This window comes from Herpailurus yagouaroundi, unplaced genomic scaffold, assembly GCF_014898765.1.
Source record: "Herpailurus yagouaroundi ecotype Mexico unplaced genomic scaffold, PumYag 77, whole genome shotgun sequence".
Taxonomy (NCBI): Eukaryota; Metazoa; Chordata; class Mammalia; order Carnivora; family Felidae; genus Herpailurus; species Herpailurus yagouaroundi.
The window spans coordinates 43,071,241-43,097,870 of NW_024412388.1; the positions used below are offsets into that span (position 1 = coordinate 43,071,241).

The following is a 26,630-nucleotide window of genomic DNA, read 5'->3' on the forward strand; positions in this document are numbered from 1 at the left end:
CACCCCCCAGCCCTCAAACTGACCCCGTTAAATCTTTCCACTTAAATGCTGCTCTGAGGAGAGGGAGAAATGTCCCTGTAACCTGATTTCCTTTCTCACCCTTTTACTCATCCTTAAAAAATCCTGTTCCCCAGAGACGGCAAGAGAGCCTCCAGAGAAGTCTCTAATGGAGTGCAGCTCCCTGAGGTTTTGATGGAGGGGTGGGGAGAACTCTGGGCCTGGCTCATGGGGTGCTGTGTCCAGGGATGTGAGGAGGTGGTCAGAGAAGCCCAGAGGAGACACAGACATGGCAAAGGAGAGGGACAGGTCCCTGAAGACTCTGCCAATGTCTTGCCAGCCTTGATTCATGGGGCTATAAGAGACTTTCCTACGATTTCAGGAAAATTCAAGTTTTCTCATGGATTTCAAAATAAGATTGGCAAGGAACAGAATAACACACTGATTTTCCGAGAAGACATGGTTAGTTTCGTGTCAGATATGAATAGAGATGAAAAGGAAAGAATTCTCTCTGTGATGGGAAGTCTCCATCTCCCGGGGATCTGGCACAGCCCCATGGCATTGCTGAGGAGGAGAAGTGAGGCTAACATTGAACGAGCACTTACTCTGTTCCGGGGACTGTGATAAGCCCCTACTAGATCACTGCCATTTAGCTCTCACACAGCAGCCCTGTGAACCAGGCACTGCGGGGCGCACATTTTTCTGATAAGACGCAGAGAGTTCATGAGTTGCCCAAAATCACACTGCTGGGAAGTGGTGGGAACAGGATTTGAACCCAGGTTGCCTCACTCCATGGTCCATGGGCCTAACTGCTAAATGAACCAGCAGCTAGGTCATAGTCTGGTTACTAGAGATCTCCCAGCATATGGCCGAGAATCTGAGATAAACAAACCCTTTCTATTCAGGGCAGGGATCCCAAGTGCCCCCATCACTCACTGCTCATTTTCCCTGAAGAATGCTTCTTAGGGAAATGCATTCTAGGAAAACATCAGTCAACAGCCCTCTGGAGAATACTTTTGCTTTATATTATCTCAGTATTATCTCTAATATTTTATGGTGTGGTCTCTGCTAATGAACAGCAGAGGATATCACTGGGTGTTACACAGCTAATCCCCTTTATTGTAATCAATTCAGTAGCACTACTGCTTATGGAATGTCTGGATGACACTGTTATAAGATATTTAAAGAGATTTGAAGGCACAAAAACGAAATAAAAGCCACCACAATTACTGGAAGAAACTCTGTAAACCACAGCCTAGTTCAGACAATACTGGTAGGACCCAGCAAGGATTTCCGTTTACTGGCTAATGTGGCGCCACCGTGTGGCAGGAATGTAAACACCAGTCACACTATATCCCTGCTTTGAAATTGTGTCCTAAGTTTTTTTAATTAAATTAAATTAATTTATTGTTGTTATTATTATTTTTTTTTTGAGAGAGAGAGAGAGAGAGAGAGAGAGAGAGTCAGGGAGGGGACAGGGAGAGAGCGAGAAAGAATCCCAAGCAGTCTCCACACTCAGTGTGGAGCCCAATTCAGGGCTCAATCCCACTGTTCTGGGATCATGACCTGAGCCGAAATCAAGTCAGAGGCTCAACCGACTGAGCCACCCAGGTGCCCCCCGATTAAGATTTTTTTTTTTCATTCCAGTGAGTTGCATTATTTTAAAGTTGTATACATAAAGTCAAACTTTATTATTATCTCATATTACACTATTATCAAGGAGCCTGTAAAGTACAACATGGGTGACCTGTAGATCACGGTTCAAAATTGCTCCTCTTGCATGTTCAACTGATTAAAGAAGCTATGTGAAGTAGATGAGAATTCTGATAATCTGACATTAGGTGCATTAGAGAGGCCTTGGCTGCACCCCATCTGGCAGGTCCTCAAAAATATGGTAACAAATTAACTTAGAGAAGCACTCTGAAATTGAACCAAAGAACCTTGGGATTTCTGGGCCAAAAAGAACGTGTCAGACAATATGGTGACCCTTCAGGAAGGTACATGTTAATCACGTGACTTTCTTCACAGTCACAAACTTGCTCTGGCTCAGTCAGCTGTCTTTAAATAAATCTCATTTGGGGCACTTGGGTGGCTCTGTTGGTTAAGTGTCTGACTCTTGATTTCAGCTCAAGTCATGATCTCATGGTTCATGGGATCAAGCCCCACATAGGGCTCTGTGCTGACAGCACGGAGCCTGCTTGTGATTCTCTCTCTCCCTCTCTCTCTGCCCCTCCCCTGTTCCTCCTCCTCCTCCTCCTCCTTCTTCTTCTTCTTCTCTCTCTCTCTCTCTCTCTCTCTCTCTCAAAAACAAAAACATTAAATAAATCTCATTTGGGAGCCCATCCTGGATGGATTTCACTGGTCAAACTCTTAGAGTTCTGGGAACACTTGTTGGGAACCACATATAGATACAGTGCATGGCATAGGGTGCAGTCAATACTTTTTGGTTTCTTTTCCTTTTACTAGTTGAAGTGTGCTTTGTAAATGACAAAGTAACAAATGTACAAATGTCATTGACAAACGTTCCTGGTTAGAATGAGGTAGGTGGTACTGGTCCAATGGAAGAAACCAGTGTTTCTCAGAGACTAATGTATCTATGACTCAGCTGGAGATCTGTCTACCCTATGCCTCCACCATTTACCTTCAATGTGTCATTACTATCTGTCTATATCATATCTCTCTCCACCTGTCAGTCATTCACCTACCTATCCCAACAGCTCTCTGCACCCAGGGGTCTGTCCCTTTACCCTTTCTCAGATAACATTGTTAACTGTTAACTATGAATAATTGGAATGTGAATATTGGCCAGCTCTTTTATTTCAAATCTAAATTGTTCCAAATGCCATCATTTTATTGGCCTGTCTAGAGATACTCATTATCTTGGACGGGAATCTTTGCATTTCCTCTGGGTCACTGTTAGAAAGCACTGATCTCACTGGAAAGCTGGAAATTGTGTGTGATTTTTATTTTAAAAACATTTCTAACATTTATTTTTTTGAGAGAGAGACAGAGGGTGAGCAGGGGAGGGGGAGAGAAATTGGGAGACCCAGAATCCGAAGCAGGCTCCAGGCTCCGAGCTGTCAGTACAGACCCCGATGTGGGTCTCCAACTCACAAACCATGAGATAACGACCTGAGCCAAAGTCGGACACTTAACTGACTGAGCCACCCAGGCGCCCCTGTGTGTGATTTTTAAAATGCTAAATTCTTGACATCAGTTCTTTGTCAGTTTGTTTTTTTCTCGTATAATCTTAAAAAAAAAAAATCTGACTGAGGTTTCTGTGTGGTTGAATTCTGTGAGGTTTTTACTAACCCCGAGCACACACACACACTCCCATTAAAGTTCTTGTCCGTTGAAATTGCCAAAGGGGCACAAGAGAACAAGGCCTGAGGACTCAGTGAGGACAAAGATTTCCATTGGAAAATGGTCTTGTATAATAATCCCATCATATCGAGGAGATAGGACAAAGCCATTATTTTTGTGCCTTGAGACTCACCTTCCCTCTTTCTGCCCAGTGCTGACTTGGGGCTATGGGTGGAGAGGCCTGCTCCTACCAGGGAAGTCCACGAGTGAAAACGGCCACGGCTGGAGGATGCTGAAGTTGAGCTTAATCTTTCTCACTTTGGAAGAGCTGAGTGCACACAGGAGTGAAGCAGAAGTCAGGAATCTATTGCCACAGGGTCCAGAGATGGGCAGGGCTTCCTCAGGAGGTACTCTCAGCTGTGGGTGAACGCTCCACCTCGCCCCAGCCCAACTCTGGCCCCTTCATAGCCACATTCTCCATTGTATGCTTGTAGCCAAGGACCTGGAGGCCTGCCAGCTCAGATGACCAGAACCCATGTCTCAGATGCATGAACTTGGTCCTCTGGACCCCGCAAAAGGTGCACCTTCTACTACCTGAAGACTCTGCAAGGTCTTTACGCTCTGGCCCTCTGTTTTTTCCTCCAGTAGTTCTGGGCAATGCTTCAAAAAGTGGATGTCAGGTTGTTATAAGTTAAAAGGAACAGGTTTTTTTTTTTTTTTTTTCACATACCACAATTCCTCACTCACTGGTTTAATCAAATATCTAGTGTACTCACATATGAGTTTGTTTGTTTGTTTTTAAATATTTATTTATTGGGGGGGGGGGGGGGGGAAGAGAGAGAGGGAAACAGAGGATCCAAAGTGGGCTCTGTGCTGACAGCAGAGAGCCCAGTGTGGGGCTCGAATTCACAAACCATGAGATCATGGCCTGAGCCAAAGTCAGACCTTTAACTGACTGAGCCACCCAGAAGTCCCTTTTTGTTTGTTTTTTAATTTTATTTATTTATTTTGAGAGAGAGAGAGAGGAGAGAGCGGGGGAGGGGCAGAGAGAGGAGAGAGAGAATTGCAAGTAGGTTCCACACTGTCAGCGCAGAGCCCAACGCAGGGCTCCAACTCACCAACTGTTCATGAGATCATGACCTGAGCTGAAACCAAGAGTTGGATGCTTAGCCGACTGAGCCACCCAGGTGCTCCCTCATATGAGTTTAAAAAGTTTTTTTTTTTGTTTTCATGAGTGTATTATTCAGGGTTCTCTAGAGAAACAGAAGCAAAAGAATATATATAGATAGACAGAAAGAGATTTATTATGAGGTATCGGCTCACAAGATTATGGAGGCTGGAAGCCCAGGAAAGCTGATGATGTAGCTCCGGTCCAAACCTGAAGGCCTGAGAACCAGGGATACCGATGTTCTTGGGCAGGAGAAGATGGAAATCCAGTTCAAGCGGATAACAAACGTACCCTCCCTCTGCCTTTTTGTTCTGTCCAGACTGTCATTGGATTGGATGATGCCCACCTGCCCTGGTGAGGGCAATCTTCTTTACTCAGTCTGCTGATTCAAATGCTAATCTCTTCCAGAAACCCCTTCACAGACACACCAGAAGTAGTGTTTTACAAGCTACCTGAGCATCCCTTAGCCCAGTCAAGTTGGTGCATAACATTAACCATCACAGTGGAGCAGGGAGTGTATTTTTTATACTTGGGCTTCAATTTTTTGTGCTTAAATACTTTCTCACATACTGTTTCTCTTTAAAGGTTTGGAGTTCGTGATGACAAATCCCGCTGAGTGAATTTTTGAGGGCTGGCCTGTGACTTTCCTTATTTCAGGCAACATTTGGTCCAGGTAAGAGTCAGCAGAACTGAAGAACTTGGGACCGCCAGGCCAACTCGAGTTGCTAGTTCCTGTCATTTCTTTCAACACCTAGATCTCTTTTTCATTGAAATGTGAAATCTTCTGATGCTTATTTAAAACTCATTGTCTTGGGGCGCCTGGGTGGCGCAGCTGGTTAAGCGTCCGACTTCAGCCAGGTCACGATCTCGCGCTCCGTGAGTTCGAGCCCCGCGTCAGGCTCTGGGCTGATGGCTCGGACCCTGGAGCCTGTTTCTGATTCTGTGTCTCCCTCTCTCTCTGCCCCTCCCCTGTTCATGCTCTGTCTCTCTCTGTCCCAAAAATAATAAACGTTAAAAAAAAAAAATTTAAAATTCATTGTCCTTAAGAATTTTGATTTTGAATAAGAATATTACTTAAAAAAAAAGAATATTACTTTAACCTTGCCAAGTTCTGCTTTTTTCATGTTAATTTGAAGCAAAGCAGAACTCTGGGATTACTTCAATACAAACAATTTATTCTTCAGGATTTTTCTCTAAGTAGACGAACTTTCTTGACTCCTACACAGCAAAAGTTGGTGTTTCCAGTCTTCCAGCTCAGGGGTACCCTTGATGTGATACAGGCACCAAGGCCATCCTGAAGAAAAGCATATCTCCATGATATGCCTGTGTTCAACACGTGGGTACATAAACAAAAACAAGATCCCTGCCTTGGAGGACCTCAAAAAGTTTACTGTGAGAGATAAACTATTAATTAAATGAGTCAGGTTTCACATATATGACAGTAAAGGAGGATGAAAAGTGCTGGGAGGGAGGGATGTTCTTGTGGGAGGAGGAAGGATGAGGCTTGAGAAGGACTTCATAGAGGTTGTGTGTTTTGAAGTGGCATTTGAAGGATGTGGAGGTGTACTAGGCAGAGATGCATGAAAGAATATTCTAGAAGGAGGCACAGTTAAACAAAAGGCCACGGAGTAAGGACAAGTTCTGGGAATGCTGAGTCATTCAGTGTTACTACGGCATAGGGTCCTTGGGGTGACCCGATGGGGTTAAGAAGCAAAAATTCTTCTCCCCTTCAAGGTCCTTCTAGCTGGACTGAGAATCACATTGATATGAGACAGAATAACAGGAGCAAATCAGATTCAGTAGTGTACATATGGGGAATCCACGCAGACATGGATATTCCAAAGGCAGTCAGGCGAAATGAGGTATGTACATCATCCTGAACTAAGGAGAAGGGGCCTAGGAGTCTGGGGCTTCAGAGGAAAGAAATACACTTCACAGGACGATAAGAAGAAGAACAGATGTTGGCTAAATTCGACGTTTGCCCTTACAGATGGGTCACTCAGATAAAATTTATCTCTGCTAATAACCCTTGTTCTGGGACCCTCCCTGCCCCCCGCCAATTTAGATTCTTTTATGTAGTTAAAGGAGAGGTAAAAGTTACTCTTGAGTCTGCAGGGTCTCAAATGCCTTCAGCTCAAAATAATCTTCATGCCAGAGTGGTCCGTCTTGGGGCAGCCTGCCTTTGACCCTACTATGGGGATTGGAGAAGCAGGTGGGGACCAGAATTAGAAGGCCTTGGCTATTGGTGTGAGGGGTTAGATTTGTTCCAATCAGCCATGCACCCACAGAAGGCTTTTGAGCCCCTCTTTCAGCTGTTATATTGGATGAGCACTATTCCTTAGCTCTCTGTCTCTAAAATGTTTATTTTGAGAGAGAGTGCATGCACACACACGCAAGCAGGGGAGGGGCAGAGAGAGGGGGATTCTCTCAAAAAGGTGCCGCACTCTCAGCGCAGAGCCAGACGTGGGGCTCAATCCCATGAACTGTGAGACCATGACCTGAGCCAAAATCCAGAGTCAGACACTTAACTGGCTGAGCCACCCAGGCTCACCAGCCCTCTGTCACTAGAAGTAAGCCACTGTCCTTCTACTGGGTCTGCGGTTTCTTCTGGGTTCTCTGCTCTCCTGAGCTCTACACAGCTCCTAATGTTTGCTTCAGGTTTCAAGGCTTTCAAAACTGTCTGGATTTGATGGAATGTTCTAATTTAGAAAAGAATTTATATTCTCTCTCTGGCTCTATACACTGTAGGCAAATGGCACTGATGTTTTAGGTTTGGGTCAGCTCTGTCTGTTCTCCTTTCAGGGAAGGAGGATTAGATATTCAGTATCTTTGAGTTTCATGTTCAGTTCTTAAGGATTTGTAGTCACCACCGAATGAATGAGTGTTAGAGCTGGTTAGTGATCTTCCTGTTCAACCAGGGGTATGGGGTACCTAACCAGATTAAAGACAGGGCTGAGTCAAAAACTCAGGCCTTTTGACCCCCAGTCTAGTGCTCTTTCTGATGTGCTCCGGCCACTGCCACTGTTTATAGACAACTATGGGGCAGACCAAATGTACCTGGCTACTTCAAACACACAGGGCCGTGACTGACAGCTGGAGCTAAGAAAAGGCCAAGTTCCCAAGCCAGCCAACACGGTTTTATGTCTTTTGATACCTTCCTTTCTTGTGAAATGGGAGCAGAGCCTACTTAATCCTTCAGCTGCAGCTGAGAGCAGGGGTTAGACTGTGGTTGGGGTTATTTGTTTTGTGAGGGACAACAGGTCTCTCTTCAGTTGTATCATCTTAGAGTCAGGGTTGGAAGGAAAGCTGGAGGTGATTTGTGAGAAGAGGCAGCCTCCTGTAGTCGACAGAGCATGGCTTATCAAATTCTCAGCGCTTTCTTCGACTTTTCTTTTCCTTCCACTCCAGTTTCTGTATTGCTCCAAAACAGAAGGGAGTGGCTTCGGAGTTCCGTTTCCCGCCGCCTCCGGAGCAGCAGGGAGACAAGCAGGGAGAACAGTAGAGAGACCAGTTGAGCAAAGAGGTAGCGTCGCTACCCGCCCAGCAGCGGGCCGGAACCCCGAAGCCAATGGTGCGCCGATGGGCGGGGCCCGCTGGCGGGCGGGGCCGTTCGTGGGCGGGGCCGGCGGCTGGCCCTTTCGTGGGCGGAGCTGGAGGGCCGGAAGTAGCTCGGCGGACCGACGCTAGCCGGACCCACGGCGGTGATCCGGTGACCCGGGGACCTCGGGGTGGCGGCCTTGTCTCTGTCCCCTCAAATCCCCATCCCCTGCCTTCCTGCCGTCCGGGACGATGGTGGCCCGCCTGCTGCTGCGCGCCTGGCCCCGGGGCCCTGCAGTTGGCCCGGGGCCCCTGTGTCGGCCCCTTAGCGCGGGCTCGGGGTCCGGCGAGTACCTGCAGCGCAGCATCGTGCCCACCATGCACTACCAGGACAGCCTGCCCAGGTGAGCCCGGCTTCCCGGTCCCCGCTGCCCTCCAGGACCGGCCCCAACCTTCACTCCCGTCAGTCACTCACGACTCTTCTACTGGACCCGCTTCCACCCGAACCCCCTCCCTGGGACGCTGTCGTAACACGCAATCTGGAGATACTGTCACTTTGAGAGTCTCCTGGTAGAGGAACCTCAGTACGTTCAAATTCTCTACCAGAACCCCACCCGCCACCCCCCATTGCTCGCTCGGATTCTCCATCTTGAACCCTTCTCGAATTCTTTCTCCAGTAACCCAGCTTCCATCCTGATACCGAAGAGTCCCTCATATTTCTTCCTGAAAAATGCCCAACCTGCATGTCTCCAACACCACCCTTACCCCTCCAACTAGGGTGTCCCCTGAAGTACTTTCATGACTGCCCCGCGTTCCTGCCCAGAATATGGACAGGCCAATTCCTGATACATAATAGTTACCCTCCCTCAACTTTTCCCAGCACTCCGCCCTCAAGCCTGTTGCTCAGCCCCACTCCCTGTGCCTCCAGTACTCTGCTCTTATAGCAGCTCATCCAATACCCAGTACACTCCTCGAGTGTTCACCTTACCCTCCCCCAACATCAGCACTCTTCATCCCTTCCAGACCTTCCTCAGCTACCCCTAGGTTTCTCCCCCTAAAATATCCTTTCTAACCCACATCACCCTCTTCAACTCCAGCCCCCTGGTAGAATTCTAGACACCACCCTCAGTGCTCCTCTCAAAGTCTTACTCAGCTTAGATCCAGAACCTACCCCAATTCTTCTATTCTTCTGTATTCCTCCTCACCTTAACTACCCTCTCCACCTTCTAAAATGCTTCACCGAGTGCACTTCCCTATGAAAACCCAATAAATCTTCCTCTCCCTTTCTCACCCAGTATATTTTTTTTTTACTCAGTATTTTCTTTTCTTTTTTCTTATTTATTTATTTATTTATTTATTTATTTATTTATTTATTTAGAATGCATGAGGGAGGGGCAGAGAGAGGGAGAGAGAGAGAATCCCAAGCAGGTTCCTTGCTGTCAGCACAGAACCCTACGCAAGGCTTCATCTCAGGAACTATGAGATCATGACCTGAACCAAAACCAAGAGTTGGATACTAAACCGACTGAGCCACTCAAGCGCCCCTCACCCAGTATTTTCTTTAATATAAAAAAAAAAACTTTCGGTTTTCCCAGCCTTTCAACTCCCAGCCTTAATCTCAGCTGCCAGGACTCCTTTTTCAATGTTAGAGACTTCCTGAAGTTCTTTTACCATCTGAAACCAGACTTTAACTTCTCTACTCGCTCACCGGTTAGTTCCTGGTGCCAAGTCCCAAATTTGTCTCTAAGAGCGTTCTCGCTTCCTCTCTCACCAAACTGCCATCGGGGATCTCCCAGTCCAGGAGCTGGAGGCCAGGGCTCCCCATCCCATGAACAGAACATAGATTGTATCACAGGTATCATCCCCAACTACTAGGTTGCTATTTTTCTCCACATCCAGCAGCTGTTTAACCCGTTGTTATCCCTGCTGCCCACCCCCGCCCTCTCAGGAATATCATTTGAGGTGAAATAACTGTGCAGACATCTAAAGCAGACTAAAATGAGATTATCTAGCCCCAACCCCAGTGCTTAAGTTTGGCAGGAGGAAGGGAGAGAGAGAAAGAAAAAGTGGCTTTTGTGCCTGTAGGCGAATCCTCTGTAAGCTGAGCCCGTATGTGGGGGAAAGGTGAAGAATGACAGAAGCTCCCTTCACTTGCCAAGCCCAGTTGCATCTGACTTTCAGGCAGGCCTGGGCTCCAGCCTGGTTTAAGATCTGAGGGATTTTCTCCATTAGAATTAGAAAGCTGAGAGTAATACTCCAGATCATTTCCTCCAACCTACAGCAGAAAAACCTGTCGGAGTCATCAACATCAATGCATAACTTTCAGCAAGGACACCCAGGCCTCTGTTACCTCAGTTGTAAACTGGTGGTTAGATAAGATGAGATTCCTTTTATCTCTGAGATTCTAGGCTGGCAAAATGTATTATCTGTGACACTCATTTTAATGTCCCACTTGGTGAAGAGCCCTGGCTTTGAAGTCTGGTAGAACTTGGCCTCATATGCTAGATCTGATGCTTTTGTAACTTCAGGCAGTTCCGCTGATTTCTTTGAGCCACGGTTCTTCCCTGCAAGGTAGGAATGGAACACATACTTCATAGTGCTAATGTGAGGATAGAGTGAGGTAAGATGCCCAAAATAGGGAACTATTTTAAGCCATTGGCCTGGGGAAGGACTAGTCCCTTTGTGGTGGTCCAATTGGATCCCATTCCCTCCCTCTTCCTGTCATATCACTGCCGCCTTATGACCCAGTGGCCTTGGACTCACTTTCCTCCTAAGAACCCTTGCACCGTCATTTGTTTGTTTTTTAGGTGTTACGATTTTTTTTCTAGGCTCTTCTTTAGTGTGGTCAATATACATTGCATAAAATTTAGCTTTTTAACCATTTTTAGATGTATAGTTCAATTAGGTGTTATTTTTTAAGGGCTCTATTTATATACACTGAACAGTTAGCCTCAGAATATAAAACTGCAAGCCCTGAGGGGACAAAGGGTGGATCAACCTGACTGACTCATTCACATTATTAATTTGAGACACATTTATTGGTATGGATTTGGAGACCAATCAGTCATGGTGAGGAGCGTACATATGGGGAGGGGGCGGCGGGGGGGGGGGAGATTTGACAGATAGTTAAAATATAATGTGATAAATGGGAAGCAACATTTCATCGTGGTTAAGATTGTCAACCTGAAAATAAAGAGCTGCAATGAGAGGCAGATGAGCATTTCTTTGGGATTAAAGAATTGCAGTGTGGGGAGCACAGATTCAAGTACATACCCAAATAAGATTCCCACTTGTAGGGTGAAAGCAACAGGTTTATATGAGGAAGAGATAGGGGGCAGTTACATGAGTTGAATTAAAAGGGGGAACAAAGGTTGCCTACACATGCTTACAAGCCAAACTACTCCAGGGTATATATTAACTGCTGACTTTTCTTTTTTTTCTGGAATGTCCATAGCCATCAGTCTTGTGATCATGATGTTTGTTCTCCTGTTGACTTCTCAAACAATTGTTTAAAAACAATTACCATTTTGTCCAGAAGGTTTTGGCCAGTTCAAACAAAAGCAAGTAAGGCAGTTTCTCTACAATGGCTGCTTCAACTCCATTTTAAAATGGCTCTAGTCCTGTCAGTTTTTCACAAGATCTTGAGGCAGGAGTTAGATCTCATTATTGTTTTCAAATATTTTTTTAAGTTTATTTCTTTCTTTTGAGAGAGAGAAAGAGAGCATGAAAATAGGGGGAGGGCAGAGAGAGAGAAGGGGACAGAGGGTCCGAAGTGGGCTCTGTGCTGACAGCAGAGAGCCTGAGGTGGGGCTCGAACCTGTGAACCGTGAGATCGTGACCGGTGCGGAAGTCAGATGTTTAACTGACTGAGCCACCCAGGCATCCCATATGTTATTTTTAATCCAGCTCAACTTCATACTAACTGCACGGGTATAAGCAAAAGTCATCTAACCTTGAACTTGGGATGATAATGTTATCTTTCTCTCGGGATTGTTAGAATTAAATACCCTCATATAGTGCCTTTAATACAAATCTGGTAAGTACTTAGTAGATAATCATAAGTACTATAGCTGCATTAGGCACACATGTGTTGCATGTATAGGATGTGCTTGGTGACAACTATTGCATCAGTGTGGAGGTAGGAGTGATGGTGCCTGGGCGAGTAAGGGAAGCTTCACAGAGGAGGTGACGTTTGCAGAATTTGACGATCACCAAGTGAGAGAAGTGAGGGAAGGATAGAGCAGCTAGTGCCCAGGAACAGAAGCCTGAAAATGCATGACATGTTCAGAAATGTTGAGAAGTTTATGGAGAGCCCAGCCCAAAGTAAAGAATCACCATTTGGGCCCTAAGTTATTAGAATTGGGCTAGGGGTGTGTGTGTGTGTGTGTGTGTGTGTGTGTGTGTGTGTGCACGCACGTGCGCGCACACACACATTGGGGTAGGGATTGGGAGAGACCCATTGTGTCTTTAAAAAAAATAATATCGGTCGCCATTTAAGTTGTATAGTTGATTCACAATAAATGTCAATATTATTTTGTCTTTTAATCCCTAATCATTTTAGATGATAGTTGATGTTTAAGACAGAATGGGCAGGTTCTCTAGAATTCAGACAGGGAGGGAGGTGAGGCCAGAATGTCCAAGGTATGGAGGATAACAGGTAGAAACAGTAAGGTTCTGGGTAGGCCCCAGGGGCATGTCCTTAAAATAGATCGGCTTTATTCCAGTGATAACTAGATTGTGTAAAAATTACAAAGGGTTTTTTAGCTGTGTTCTTGGCAGGAAGAACAGTGAAGTGCCTGCTGCTTGGAAGCTGGGTAATGATAGCAGGTCACTTACACAGAGTCATTTACACAAGGGATAATTAGTGAGATATACCTGCTTGGTGTTTACTTTTATAACAGATAATGTTAGATGGGGATTCTCTAGATTGCGGGTGGGGAAGGAGAACCCACGTGGTTAAGATGGAACTGCCAGGCATCTCTCAAGTCCCTAACTCTACCTCTTTCAAGGCACCTGATGAATTACATCACAGGCAGCACAAGAAGCTACAGGTGTGCAAATGAAACCCCTTTTGGTATTTAAGGAGCTGCCAAGAGTCTGGGGGTGACCTTGCGACTTGATTTCTAAAGATAAGACAGGCAATGTTGCCTGCAAGTGAACACTTACTGGCCTTTGTGGTAGCAAGTTACCGAACTAAACTGGCCTAAGCAAACAAGTATAGGGACTCACAGACCTGCAAAATCCAGGTTGGATTAAGGGCTCAAATGATGTCATCAAGACTCTTTTGCCTTTCCACTCGAAGCTATTCATTTGTGTGATTCCATTCTTAGCCAGGCTCTCTCCTTATGGTGACAAAGTGGCAGCCACCACTTAAGAGACCCCAACCTTTTAGTGACCTCAGCTAGTAGAGATTTGCCCCTCCTAACAGTGCAAAAAAAAATCCTATAATTAAGTTTTATAGGTTCACCCTGAGTCTCATTGGGTCTGAACCAGTAAGCTGTAAGCCCACTCCATGGATTTGGGTTCGAGTCAGCTCCACCTGAACCAGAGGGACTCGAGTAGGAGGGGTGCTGTTACCAGAAGAAGAGGGAATACATGGAAGGCAGGCAAAACAATAGAAATGGTGAAACGTGCTGGGCACTGAGGAAGAGGTGATGAGCTAGTTCCCTAGGGATGTGAACAGTCTAATGGCAGAATTTGGATCTATAGGACTTAAGGACTGAGTAGATTAAAAAAAACCCTCGTATTTAATTGAGTGCTTACTAGGTGCCAGGCACTATTCTAAGTCAGTGGCATGCATTGCCTCATTTAATCTGCATAGAACCCTAGGAGGTACATATTAATATCAAAAAAAATTTTTTAATGTTTATTTTTGAGAGAGCGGGTGTGTGCATGGACACAAGAGTGTGCATGAGTGGGGGAGGGGCAGAGAGTGAGGGGGACAGAGGGTCCGAAGCAGGCTCTACACTGACAGCACAGAGCCCGATGTAGGGCTCAAACTCACCGTGAGATCATGACCTGAGCCGAAGTCAGATGCTTAACTGAGCCACGCAGGTGCCCCTAGGAGGCACGTACTAATATTATCCCCATTTTATAGATGAGGAAAATCAGGTATAGAATGAGTGGTGTGCCCAAAGTCACATAGCTGTGAATGATGAAACCAGATTAGCCACTGCAGCTATGCTGGCTTGTAAGGGGAAGAATCAATGTGACTCCTGAAGTTACAGTCACAGAATTGTAGAGGGGCCTTAGAGACCACCTTTTTCACTTCCGTTATCTTACTAAAGACAAAACTGATCACCAGAGGTGAAAAGGGACTTGTTTTAAAAAATTTTTAACAGCTTTGTTGAGATATTGTTCACTTTGTAAAAGTGTACACAGAGATTTTTTGTGTATCACAAGAGTTGTGCGACCATCACCACTGTTCAGTTCATTTTCATTCCCTTCTGTCCCCCGCAAAAAACACCCGTACTCATTAGCAGTCACTCCCTGCCCCCTTCCCATCCCTGGTAGCCACTGGTCTATCTTCTGAAAAGTGACTTGTTTATAACTAAACTCAGGTTTGTCTGGCTTCAATGCTTATGCTTTTCCAGCATACCACACTGTCCCTAGACAGAATAAATCTGCAGTCGGCAGGGTCATGCTCCCTTGCATACGTTCCATTTTGCATCTCAGTACCTGCTTGGAGGAGCCTGTGTGTCAGAAATGAAAGTATCAGAGCAGAAAGGCTTAATGACAGAGTAGACAGGGGAGGGCAGAGGACCGAGTCTTGAGAAAACATGCACTTTTAGAGAAAGAGGACATAGGGAAAAGAGACTCAGAAGATGATGGAAAAAACACCAGCAGGGCGGGAGGAAAGAATTTCTAACTCCATCTTTGATGTCCTTAAGGATCTCACAGTTTGCAGTCTTATGGGGGAGAGGACACAGTACATAGCCCACTAAATGTGATGGAGAAGAATCAGGGCTGGGGGAGGAAGGGAAGGAGTAATCAGTGCCTGTTCTCTGGCAGCCCATGTGCTGGTGGAGGTCAGAAGTTTCAAGGAAGGATCCTGATGGGTGGCGAGCTTCCCTCTCTGTGCATCACTGTAACCGCGAGAGCCAACTCTGCAGTTCTTCCCAGCTCCACATTCAGTGGCATTGTGTTGGTAGCTTGAAATTTGCCTGGTGGGAGAGTTACAGAAATTGGTAAATACTAAAAATCAGGGCTTCACCCCTTCCCACCCGGGAGCTGGTTTACTAACCCACCCCCCCTTTAGAGTAGCAAACAGATGAGGATGGGGAGGAGGTGGTATACTTGGCTTTGAGAGGAAAGAGACTTGTTTAATGCAGGTGATGGGGGTCAGGAGGGTGCTGGTCCTTCCTAGAAGTTGAGGGGCGGCTTTCTTTGGAGAGAAATCTGAAAGCAAATGGTGTTTTAGAATAGTCAGGTTTTTTTTTTTTTTTTTTTTAGTTTGTTTATTTAGAGAAAGTGTGCGTGCAAGGGAGGGGTAGAGGGAGAGAGAAAGAAACTGCGTGACAGCATGGAGCCTGATGCGGGACTCGAACTCACAAACCATGAGATCATGACCCGAGCCGAAGTAGAATGCGCAACTGACTGAGCCACCCAGGCGCCCCTAATAAGGACTATTTTTCTAAAACTGCTGTTGCCTCTAATTTAGAATTTTGTTTAAAAGAACTTTTGGGGGCGCCTGGGTGGCTCAGTTGGTTAAGTGCTGACTTCAGCTCAGGTCATGATCTCGCAGTCTGTGGGCTCGAGCCCCACGTTGGGCTCTGTGCTGACAGCTTGTAGCCTAGAGCCTGCTTTGGATTCTGTGTCTCCCCCTCTCTCTGCCCCTCCCCTGCTCGCGCTCTGTCTCTCTCTGTCTCTCAAAAATAAATAAACATTTAAAAAAATTAAAAAGAACTTTTGTTAATGTCCCTATTGTATTAAAACAAAGTCGAGAAAATTAGGTAGATAACTATGAGTAGATAATTATGAGGTAGCTGAGGTAGTATTTGGGATTTTCTGTGTAGGTCCACGAATATAAGGACAATAATTGATGGCGTTAAAGTGTTATGAGTGGTTACTCAGTGCAGCTAAGTCCATACTGGCTGTAAATAATTCAGATTAATTTTGACATCATGTTTTTGGTAAACATGCATTGAAAAATAAACTGAAGATGGCACAAAAACAGACACATAGACCAATGGAATAGAATAGAAACCCCAGGACTAGACCCACAAACGTATGGCCAACTCATCTTTGACAAAGCAGGAAAGAACATCCAATGGAAAAAAAAACAGTCTCTTTAACAAATGGTGCTGGGAGAACTGGACAGCAACATGCAGAAGGTTGAAACTAGACCACTTTCTCACACCATTCACAAAAATAAACTCAAAATGGATAAAGGACCTGAATGTGAGACAGGAAACCATCAAAACCTTAGAGGAGAAAGCAGGAAAAGACCTCTCTGACCTCAGCCGTAGCAATCTCTTACTCGACACATCCCCAAAGGCTAGGGAATTAAAAGCAAAAGTGAATTACTGGGACCTTATGAAGATAAAAAGCTTCTGCACAGCAAAGGAAACAACCAACAAAACTAAAAGGCAACCAACGGAATGGGAAAAGATATTTGCAAATGACATATCGGACAAAGGGCTAGTCTCCAAAATCTATAAAGAGCTCACCAAACTCCACACCCGAAAAGCAAATAACCCAGTGAAGAAATGGGCAGAAAACATGAATAGACACTTCTCTAAAGAAGACATCCGGATGGCCAACAGGCACATGAAAAGATGTTCAGCGTCGCTCCTTATCAGGGAAATACAAATCAAAACCACACTCAGGTATCACCTCACGCCAGTCAGAGTGGCCAAAATGAACAAATCAGGAGACTATAGATGCTGGAGAGGATGTGGAGAAACGGGAACCCTCTTGCACTGTTGGTGGGAATGCAAATTGGTGCAGTTGCTCTGGAAAGCAGTGTGGAGGTTCCTCAGAAAATTAAAAATAGACCTACCCTATGACCCAGCAATAGCACTGCTAGGAATTTATCCAAGGGACACAGGAGTACTGATGCATAGGGGCACTTGTACCCCAATGTTCATAGCAGCACTCTCAACAATAGCCAAATGATGGAAAGAGCCTAAATGTCCATCAACTGATGAATGGATAAAGAAATTGTGGTTTATATACACTATGGAATACTACGTGGCAATGAGAAAAAATGAAATATGGCCTTTTGTAGCAACGTGGATGGAACTGGAGAGTGTGATGCTGAGTGAAATAAGCCATACAGAGAAAGACAGATACCATATGGTTTCACTCTTATGTGGATCCTGAGAAACTTAGCGGGAACCCATGGGGGAGGGGAAGGGGGAAAAAAAAAAAAGAGGTTAGAGTGGGAGAGAGCCAAAGCATAAGAGACTGTTGAGAACTGAGAGCAAACTGAGGGTTGATGGGGGGTGGGAGGGAGGAGAGGGTGGGTGGTGGGTATTGAGGAGGACACCTTTTGGGATGAGCACTGGGTGTTGTATGGAAACCAATTTGGCAATAAATTTCGTATATAAATAAAAAAAAAATAAACTGAAGAATCACAGTATGTCTTACATATAGTAGGGTTTTAAACTGTTTTGTGGATAACTTCACAGTTTTCCAAAATGGCTGCTATATTTAGATATTTTGAATATATTAGTGCTGATTTTGAGCTGACAGAGGTAACTTCACAAACCACGATTAAGTTTTGGTATTATAGGATGTATCATTTAATAAAATTACTGACATGAAAGAAAGTACATCCCACTCTGCTGTCCATGTGTTTTCATTCCACTGTGGACCAGTAACTTTATCACCATAGCCATCATTGGGATTGTACTGGTAGAGAATGATGAGTAAGTACACACACAGGAAGATCTGGTTCTCCTCAAAGGACTCTTGGTGGCTGGGCATAGCTTGACGGTCAATCCCATATTTGGCTGGCCCTTGGACAGGACTGTGCTTCATTTCTGTATGATTTTCTCTCATAAAATGCACAAGGAAAGTTAAAAAATAGAACTTTCTGTTTTCATCTTGGGGAAGAAAAGTGCAGTTGTTCCAGTTAAGAGTAGGATTAAAATCAGTACCAATACAGGGTTAACACAGGTATTGTAATTGTGACTAGGAAACAGGAATGCTTCAGGCGGCTTCCACTTCCCCATTTTGAATCTGTTATTTGAATATTTATTTCGCCTATGAAATTCACCATTAAGACATTAGAAAGTTCTTATTTTACCTTAAAAAAAAGTTACTATTGATACTTACAGTAGTAAATCCTTTTATTCTGATTTGTTTGTGGATTCCCATTATTGGTTTTTGTTTTTGTTTTTGTTTTTGGAAGGAAATTAATTACCTGGTAATTAGTTATTAGTTTGGGTTATGAAGCTAATTGACCCCTTCCACATATTGTCACACTTATACTTAGTTTCTTTCCAGGCTGCCTATTCCTAAACTTGAAGACACCATTAAGAGATACCTCTGTGCACAGAAGCCTCTCTTGGATGATGGCCAGTTCAGGTAAATGCAGAGAACCCTGAATGACCATGGTTGGGTGGTTCAAGAGAGGCTGGCAAGTAGTAGTTTCATGAAGTGTCTGTGATCCAGTTGGGTCTCCAGAAATCTGGGACCTCGTCCTTAACATTTTCAAGTTTAGGAAATAGATCTTCACTCAGAAGGGGCTGAGCAAGCCCTGAAGTGACATTGTGTCTAACCAGACTCAACAGGCAATGGTTTATAAGGCAGAATGCCAAATTTATACTGTATCTTGTCAGGTGGACCTGGAGGCTAGCTGGTAATGGTCATTGGCAGAGGGCATGTGCTGTTGGTAGGGAGTTCGTTGAGGAGAGCACATGGCAGACCAGCAGTTTGCTTGTTGAGCATGTGTACTGAGCTGGATAGGATGCTGCCTTCCCCCCACCCCAATTCATTCCCTTCTGGGAATCTTAGTATGTGACTTTATTTGGGAATAGGACTGTTGCAGGTGTAATTAGTTGAGTTCATACTGGAGTAGGGTGGGTCCTTAATTTCGTATGACTGGCATCCTTATAAGAAGAGGAGAAGAGACACAGAGACAGCCATGTGATGATGAAGGCAGATTGGAATGCACCAATAAGCCAAAGAATGCCAAGAATAGCTGGTAACACCAGAAACGAAGAGAAAGGCGTGGAGCAGAAAGAGAATACGGCCCTGTCAACACCTTGACTTTGTACTTCAAAGAACTATAAGAGAATACATTTCTGTTGTTTTAAGCCATCCAGTTTGTGGCATTTTGTGATGGCAGTCCTAGGAAACTAGTTCAGCATGGAAGTGGAAAATAATATTGGATATTGTCAAAAGTGGGTTGCATTAAGTTCTTCTATCCCACTTTTCCATAATGGAAGGTTTTGTGCAGATAACTGGCACTGTCATTAGAATCACAGAGTCCTTCACTGAACAGTGATGGAAAATGTAGATGAATTGTTCATAATCTAGTCCTCTGCTTTTAAATATTCCATATTAGTCACTTGAAGCTTCTCTTGACATAGTTATGATTTAATAGCTACCAGTTACTAAGTATTAGGTTTAAAACTATCCTGAATCCTTAGCTTTAAAAATACTTTTTTTAATTTTGTAAGGTGGTATATTATTTCTGTTTTACACATTAAGAGACCAAGACTTAGATCAAGTCACATGTCCAGGGTCCCATAGTTTGACAGTAACAAAGCTCGAATTAAAACTCAGCTCTCCTTGACTCCAAAGCTTATGTCCTTTTCTCCATACCAAGCTGCCTCCTAGATTATAGATTGTTGTGTGAGATGTCGATTGATCTTCCCGATCAGTTATTTTAAGAAGATATCCTAAATGTATCTGTTTGGGATTGGTGGCTGTTCTTCTTGCTCAGAGGGACTTCCTGATTTCAGTCCCAGGTTCTAGGGATATGCTACAGGGGCCCCACAGCTCTGTGTAAGAGTTCTTGGCCATGAGTCTGGAAATCATGTATTTCCTGCCATGGTTTGATTCTATCTTTTCTTGAACATTTCAGGAAGACAGAACAGTTTTGCAAGAGCTTTGAAAATGGGATTGGAAAAGAACTGCATGAGCAGCTAGTTGCTCAGGACAAGCAGAATAAACATACGAGCTACATTTCAGGTAGGTGGGCTGGGCTGTGGGCACGCTATTCCTGGAGCCCTCCACAGTGGAAAGTAAGGCATCGTCTGTCCTGTTTTGGTCTCAGAATATTTTTGGTGAGACCAGCCCACCAGAGTAATGTCTCATCCTCTCTTTCTTTTTTTTTTTTAATTTTTTTTTTTACACTTATTTATTTTTGAGAGACAGAGTGAGACAAAGTGAGAGTGGGGGAGGGGCAGAGAGAGAGAGGGATCGGAAGCAGGCTCCAGGCTCTGAGCTGTCAGCACAGAGCCCGACGCGGGGCTCGAACCCACAGACCGTGAGATCATGACCTGAGCCGAAGTCACACGCTCAACCAACTGAGCCACCCAAGTGCCCCTCATCCTCTCTTTCTGAGGTAAACATGAAGGCCGAGTGAATTCCTCCTCCACTAAGATCTCACCTGGAGTCAGTGCTGAGGAGCAATGTCTTGCCTGCTCTGTAGGTAGGACCGAGACAGAGCCTGATCATTGGTTCTGTTTGAAAAGGATGCAGGATTAAGTCCTGTGTCCTGCATATATCATCCTAGACGCTTCACACTCTGGCCTAACTGCCTTCTCCAGCCTCATCCCTTACTCTTCTCCATGATAGTCTTATACCTCAACAAAACTCAACAACTCACTGTTTATTTAGTCTTTCATTCTTCTGTGTCTTTATCCATGTTGTTCCCACTACCATTTTTTAACCTGTCAAATTCTTTCTTTAAGACCCAAGTATGTGGTTGCCATTGATGGCGGGGGGTGGTGGCGGGGGGACAGGCAAAATGGTCAAAGGGGGTCAAAAGGTGCAGACTTCCAGTTATAAAAGAAATACGTCATGGGATATAATGTACAGCATCGTGACTATAGTTAATACTATTGTATATTTGGAAGGTGATAAGAGTGCAGATCTTGAGAAGTGTCATCACAAGACAAGAAGCTTTTATAACAGTGTGTGGTGATGGGTGTTAATTAGACTTACTGTGGGGATTGTTGTGTGACATATACAAATACCGAATCGTTGGGTTGTACACCTGAAAGTAACACAGTGTGTTATATCATTTATATCTCAATTTTAAAGAGAAAAGACAAAAAACATCCAGGTGGGATGATTTTTCCAGGAAACCTTTCAGTTCTCCTCCCTCTCCTTTCAGAGTTTGTTTTTTCTGCCTCTGTTCTCACAGAACTTCTTTTAACTTAGTTTATATTTTCATAAGGTTATACATGCACATAGTTTACAGAATCAAATGGTTCTACCAGTCTTGTTTGGAAAAATGGCAATTTCCTGACCCTCCCCTAGTTTCCAGCTTCTTACTTCCAGCTGCTCATTCTTCTGCTGTCTACCCCCATTCTGCACATCACATGCCCGTTATCACTGCTTCTTAACTTTTTCAGTTGTAGGCATTATCTGCTGACGTCTCACTGTGGAAGACCAGAACCGAGCAGTCGCTCATGTCCCCACCACACATATGAGTGTACATGCACACGTCCCATTCCCTGATTATTGCAGTGTGGTTGTTTGTCATTTTGGTTTGCTCGATACGTAGTGTTTATACTAAGGACCACATATACCCTATTGTCAACTGAGTCATGGAGCATACTGAGATTGTTTTTCCTGTTCCTGTGTGAACTTTTTTCCTCTTAAGTTAATAATGGTCTTCTACTTTATTTTGTTTCGTTTTCTATATGCTTAATAATTTATTGGGGAAGTTTTTTTCTCATCTTCCTTCGTAGTCTGTCTCCAAGTTGCTTTTTTCTCTATTTGTTTTGCCCGCTTTTCTTTCTTCAGATCCCTCATAATCCTTCTCTGTTGTCTTAGATTTGAGTGAGATATTGAAAAGCTCTGTGGATGAGGGTGGGGCTGGTCCGTCAGAACTTCACTGTAATATGACCCGGCTAAACCATTTCCTTGGGGTGCCCTTGTACTAATGTCTCTGGGTTAGACTCCCAAGAAAGGCTTTTCCATTAAACTGCCAAATGGTATGTTCCCCGGTTGCTACTGTTGTAGGAGTAGAGTAAGGGAAGAAGGCTTGAGATCTCACCTATGACTTCTGTCCCTAGTTTTACTTTCTCCAGAGAAGAAAACTTAAGTCTGCCAAATAGTACGCATTCTGGGGGTTCTGCTGTGTAAATCATGTTATCTCTTGGCTTTCTCTGCCACTGGCTTAAGGTTGGCTTTTTTTTTTTAATGTTTGTTTGTTTGTTTGTTTGTTTATTTATTTATTTATTTATTTATTTATTTATTTATTTATTTATTTTGAGAGAGAGAGAATCCCAAGAAGGTTCCTTATTGTCAATGCAGAGTGCAACATAGGGCTCAAACTCACCGTGAGATCATGACCTGAGCCGATTTCGAGAGATGGACGCTTAACCGACTGAGCCACCCAGGCGCCCGTGATAGACACATTTTCTGATAAAATATTGCTTCTGGAATTTTTACAGGTGAAATATCCACAGGAATGTAGAAGGCTAGTTTGGATGATCCACACACACTGGCTATTATTTCTAATTGCTTTTTGAGCATTTCTTAAAAGAGGGAGTACACAAATGTACAGCGTACCCAGACTGATGGTGAATACTTTCCCCCACGTTAGGTTGACAGCCAAGTGTGAATGTTGTCCCTGAAAGGAGATAAAACAAGAGAAATCCAAGGAAATGGGTGGGAACTAACACCTGTTCCATTTGAGCGTGAATACAGGTGAGATGTTACTGTATTTCTTTGAGAGTCAAGAAAGGAAATAGAATGAGAAAGAAAAAGCAATAAACCTAGGGAAATGCAAATCAAAACCACAATGATATACCCACCAGAATGGCTGTAGTCAAAATGACAGACAATAATTAATGTTGCCCAGGACATGGAGAAATTGGAACCCTCATGCATGGTGAAAATGGTGCAGCCACTTTGGAAGACAACCTGGCAGTTCCTCAAAAGATTAAACACAGACTTAACTACGTGACCTCACAATTTCATTCCTAGCTGTTGCCCTAGGAGAATTGAGAATATCCATCCACACAAAAACTTGTACACACCAGCATTGCTCATAATAACTAAAAAGCGGAAGCAATCAAAGGTCAGTCAACCAATGAATGGACAAACAAAATGTGGTATAATGGAACATTACTCAGCAATAAAAAGAATGAAGAACTAATACACGCTACAACATGGCTGAAACTCAGAAACATAGTAAGTGATAGAAGCCACATGCAAAAGATGGTGTACAGGTCGTGAATTATTGCAGATCAGAAAAATAATTAGGGAATTTCACCCTCTGGAGGCTGATGTCATTTTTCTCTGCATATGCTTGTTTTTCTCTCTCAAATTTTATCTTTAGGGACTACATTAACTTTTTATGTTTTTCTTTTTTACTTTTATTTTTTAGGCCCCTGGTTTGATATGTACCTGTCTGCTCGAGACTCCATTGTCTTGAATTTTAATCCATTTATGGCATTCAACCCTGACCCAAAGTCTGAGTATAATGACCAGCTCACCAGGGCAACCAACATGACTGTTTCTGCCATCCGGTTTCTGAAGACACTTCGGGCTGGTCTTTTGGAGCCAGAGGTTTTCCACTTGAACCCTGCGAAAAGTGACACTGATACCTTCAAGAGACTCATACGCTTTGTGCCTTCTTCTCTGTCCTGGTATGGGGCCTACTTGGTCAATGCTTATCCCCTGGATATGTCCCAATATTTTCGGCTTTTCAATTCAACCCGTTTACCCAAACCCATTCGGGATGAACTCTTTACTAATGAGAAGGCTAGGCACCTCCTGGTCCTAAGAAAAGGACATTTCTATGTTTTTGATGTCCTAGATCAAGACGGAAACATTGTGGGTGCCTCTGAAATCCAGGCTCATCTGAAGTACATTCTCTCAGACAGTAGCCCTGCCCCCGAGTTTCCCCTGGCGTATCTGACTACCGAGAACCGAGACGTCTGGGCAGAGCTCAGGCAGAAGCTGGCGAGTGGTGGCAATGAGGAGGCCCTGAGGAAAGTGGACTCTGCTGTGTTCTGTCTCTGCCTAGATGACTTCCCCATTAAGGACCTCGTCCACTTGTCTCACAACATGCTGCATGGTGACGGCACAAACCGCTGGTTTGATAAGTCCTTTAACCTCATTATAGCCAAGGACGGCACTGCTGCTATCCACTTTGAGCATGCTTGGGGCGATGGGGTGGCGGTGCTCAGGTTTCTTAACGAAGTGTTCAAAGACAGCACTCAGGCCCCTGCTGTCACCCCACAGAGCCAGCCAGCCCGCACGGACTCTTCTGTCGCCGTGCAGAAGCTTAACTTCAAGCTGAACGATGCCTTAAAGACTGGCATCAGCACCGCTAAGGAAAAGTTCGATGCCACCGTGAAAACCCTCACTGTCGACCTCATCCAGTTTCAGAGAGGAGGCAAAGAGTTCTTGAAGAAGCAGAAGCTGAGCCCTGACTCGGTGGCTCAGCTGGCCTTCCAGATGGCCTTCTTGCGGCAGTATGGGCAGACGGTGGCCACCTACGAGTCCTGTAGCACTGCAGCATTCAAGCACGGCCGCACTGAGACCATCCGCCCGGCCTCCATCTTCACCAAGAGGTGTTCCCAGGCCTTCGTCAGGGAGCCCTCCAAGCACAGTGCTGGAGAGCTTCAGCAGATGATGACCAAGTGCTCCACGTACCACGGCCAGCTGACCAAAGAAGCAGCAATGGGTGAGATGGGGTTGGGGAGCATGCCCTTGGGTCGTGTTGCCCTCAGCTCTGGGGTAAGCCTCAGTAATATTCTTCTACTCCAAGTCTGATTTCCACCACTTTCCCGGTTTAATCCATCTGCCAACTCCCAGATGATTATTATTTTCTACCCTAGCAGTCTAAACAGTCAGACTAGCACTAGGGATCAGAATGTTCTTTTCCTCCTAAGCAGGGATGGAGAAATGTATCTAACTTCATCCTCACTTAGGGTCACTTTCAGCTGATTGTCTTTCTATTATTTATTATTATTTATTGGCCATCTAACTTCTGACACTTCAGGATTTCTGAGTCTGCGGCCTCTCTTGCTTCACCTCACTTGTGTGTTGGCTCCCTATCAATAGGCCTTCTCCGAAGGTCTTCCCAAATCTAAGTGTCCTCCTTCCTTTGCCTCTTTGTGGTAAAATTGGAGACCCGGAAAGAATTTGGAGGACCATATAGTCCTGTCCTTTTCATGCAGCCAAAAGTCCTGGAAGTAAAAGGGATCTCCCAAGACATTCTGGTCTCATCCTTCTCCATTTTAGGGGTAGGAAACTGAGGCCACTGGCTCAGCATTGCACAACAAATTAGCAGTAAAGCTGAGATTAGAACTCTGGTCAAATACCCTTCATATTTTATTCCAGTGACTCAATCTTGTCTTTTACACTTGACTTGGACTTTGGGTTTTGTTTTGGTTTTTGAATTCATAGCTCTCTTCATGCACTTTTCTTGACTGCTTGGCTAAACTAACTCAGTTTCAGAATTTTAAAAATCATACTTTAATTTTAGGCCCTGCTGCAGAGGTTAGTGAGTTGGAGGTGCACATGTGGAGGCAGATAGACCCTTCTTCCACTCTCAAAGATGCCGTTAAGGGGACTCCTACTATGGGTGGGAGGTTTTACTAAGGTCTCTTAATTCTGGGATTCTGAGACTCTAGTTTCCTATTTTGTCTTTGACAGGCCAGGGCTTTGACCGACACTTATTTGCTCTGCGTTACCTGGCAGCAACCAAGGGGATTGTTCTGCCTGAGCTATACCTGGACCCTGCATATGGGCAGATAAACCACAACATCCTGTCCACGAGCACTCTGAACAGCCCAGCAGTGAACATTGGTGGCTTTGCCCCTGTGGTCCCTGATGGCTTTGGCATTGGGTATGCTGTTCATGACAACTGGATAGGCTGCAACGTCTCCTCCTACCCAGGCCGCAATGCCCGGGAGTTTCTCCAGTGTGTAGAGAAGGCCTTAGAAGACATATTTGATGCCATAGAAGGCAAATGCATCAAAACTTAGCTTCTGAGTGGGTGAAAAACTTCCATCACTTCATGGACATGAAAATTGGAGCCTAATAGCCAGTAGGTGCTAGTGTAAGAATGAAACTAATCATGAGGTGCCTAAGCAGCCAGTGCTGTAAGACTTGAGCTTTAAGGTCATGGTTTTAAAGCTAAACATATAATTTCCAAGTGGGACTAGATCACAATTAAGGGTAATGTGAGATTTCAATTTTAAGGACATTTGATCAGAAGGTGGGATTTGGAAAAATAACTCTCAGGTGTATTTATTGTTGAAGCAGAAATAAAATTTAATTGTTGCTTGGAGATGGTATCTTTCAGTTGTTGTTTAACCTAATTTCCTACTCCCCACAAAGAACATTAAGTTCAGGTAACAGTAAGTTCCCATGGCTCCTGGCTCTTCAGGTGAGGTGGGAAGCACTGTTTCATCCTCCCTATGAACTTGTCTCTCTCTCCTGGGGACATCTTCTCTTTGATTTTTTTTTTTTAAACATT

At 44.5% G+C, this 26,630-nt stretch overlaps 1 protein-coding gene across 6 annotated transcripts; it reads left to right on the forward strand.

The window, feature by feature from the left end:
* Positions 1–81: 81 nt before the first annotated feature.
* CPT2 (carnitine palmitoyltransferase 2) lies at positions 82–26,441 on the forward strand. Of its 6 annotated transcripts, none has more exons than XM_040470297.1 (5): positions 82–574; positions 5,054–5,141; positions 18,458–18,538; positions 23,526–24,830; positions 25,805–26,441. In XM_040470297.1, the coding sequence occupies exons 3-5, from the start codon at positions 18,523–18,525 to the stop codon at positions 26,134–26,136; spliced, it is 1,653 nt and encodes a 550-aa protein (XP_040326231.1). In that variant the 5' UTR covers positions 82–574; positions 5,054–5,141; positions 18,458–18,522; the 3' UTR covers positions 26,137–26,441. The 6 variants fall into 6 exon arrangements, with proteins under 6 accessions (XP_040326231.1, XP_040326228.1, XP_040326227.1 ...); XM_040470295.1 differs by lacking the exons at positions 82–574; positions 5,054–5,141 and adding exons at positions 8,133–8,409; positions 20,043–20,149; XM_040470293.1 differs by lacking the exons at positions 82–574; positions 5,054–5,141 and adding an exon at positions 8,120–8,409.
* The last annotated feature ends 189 nt before the right edge of the window (positions 26,442–26,630 follow it).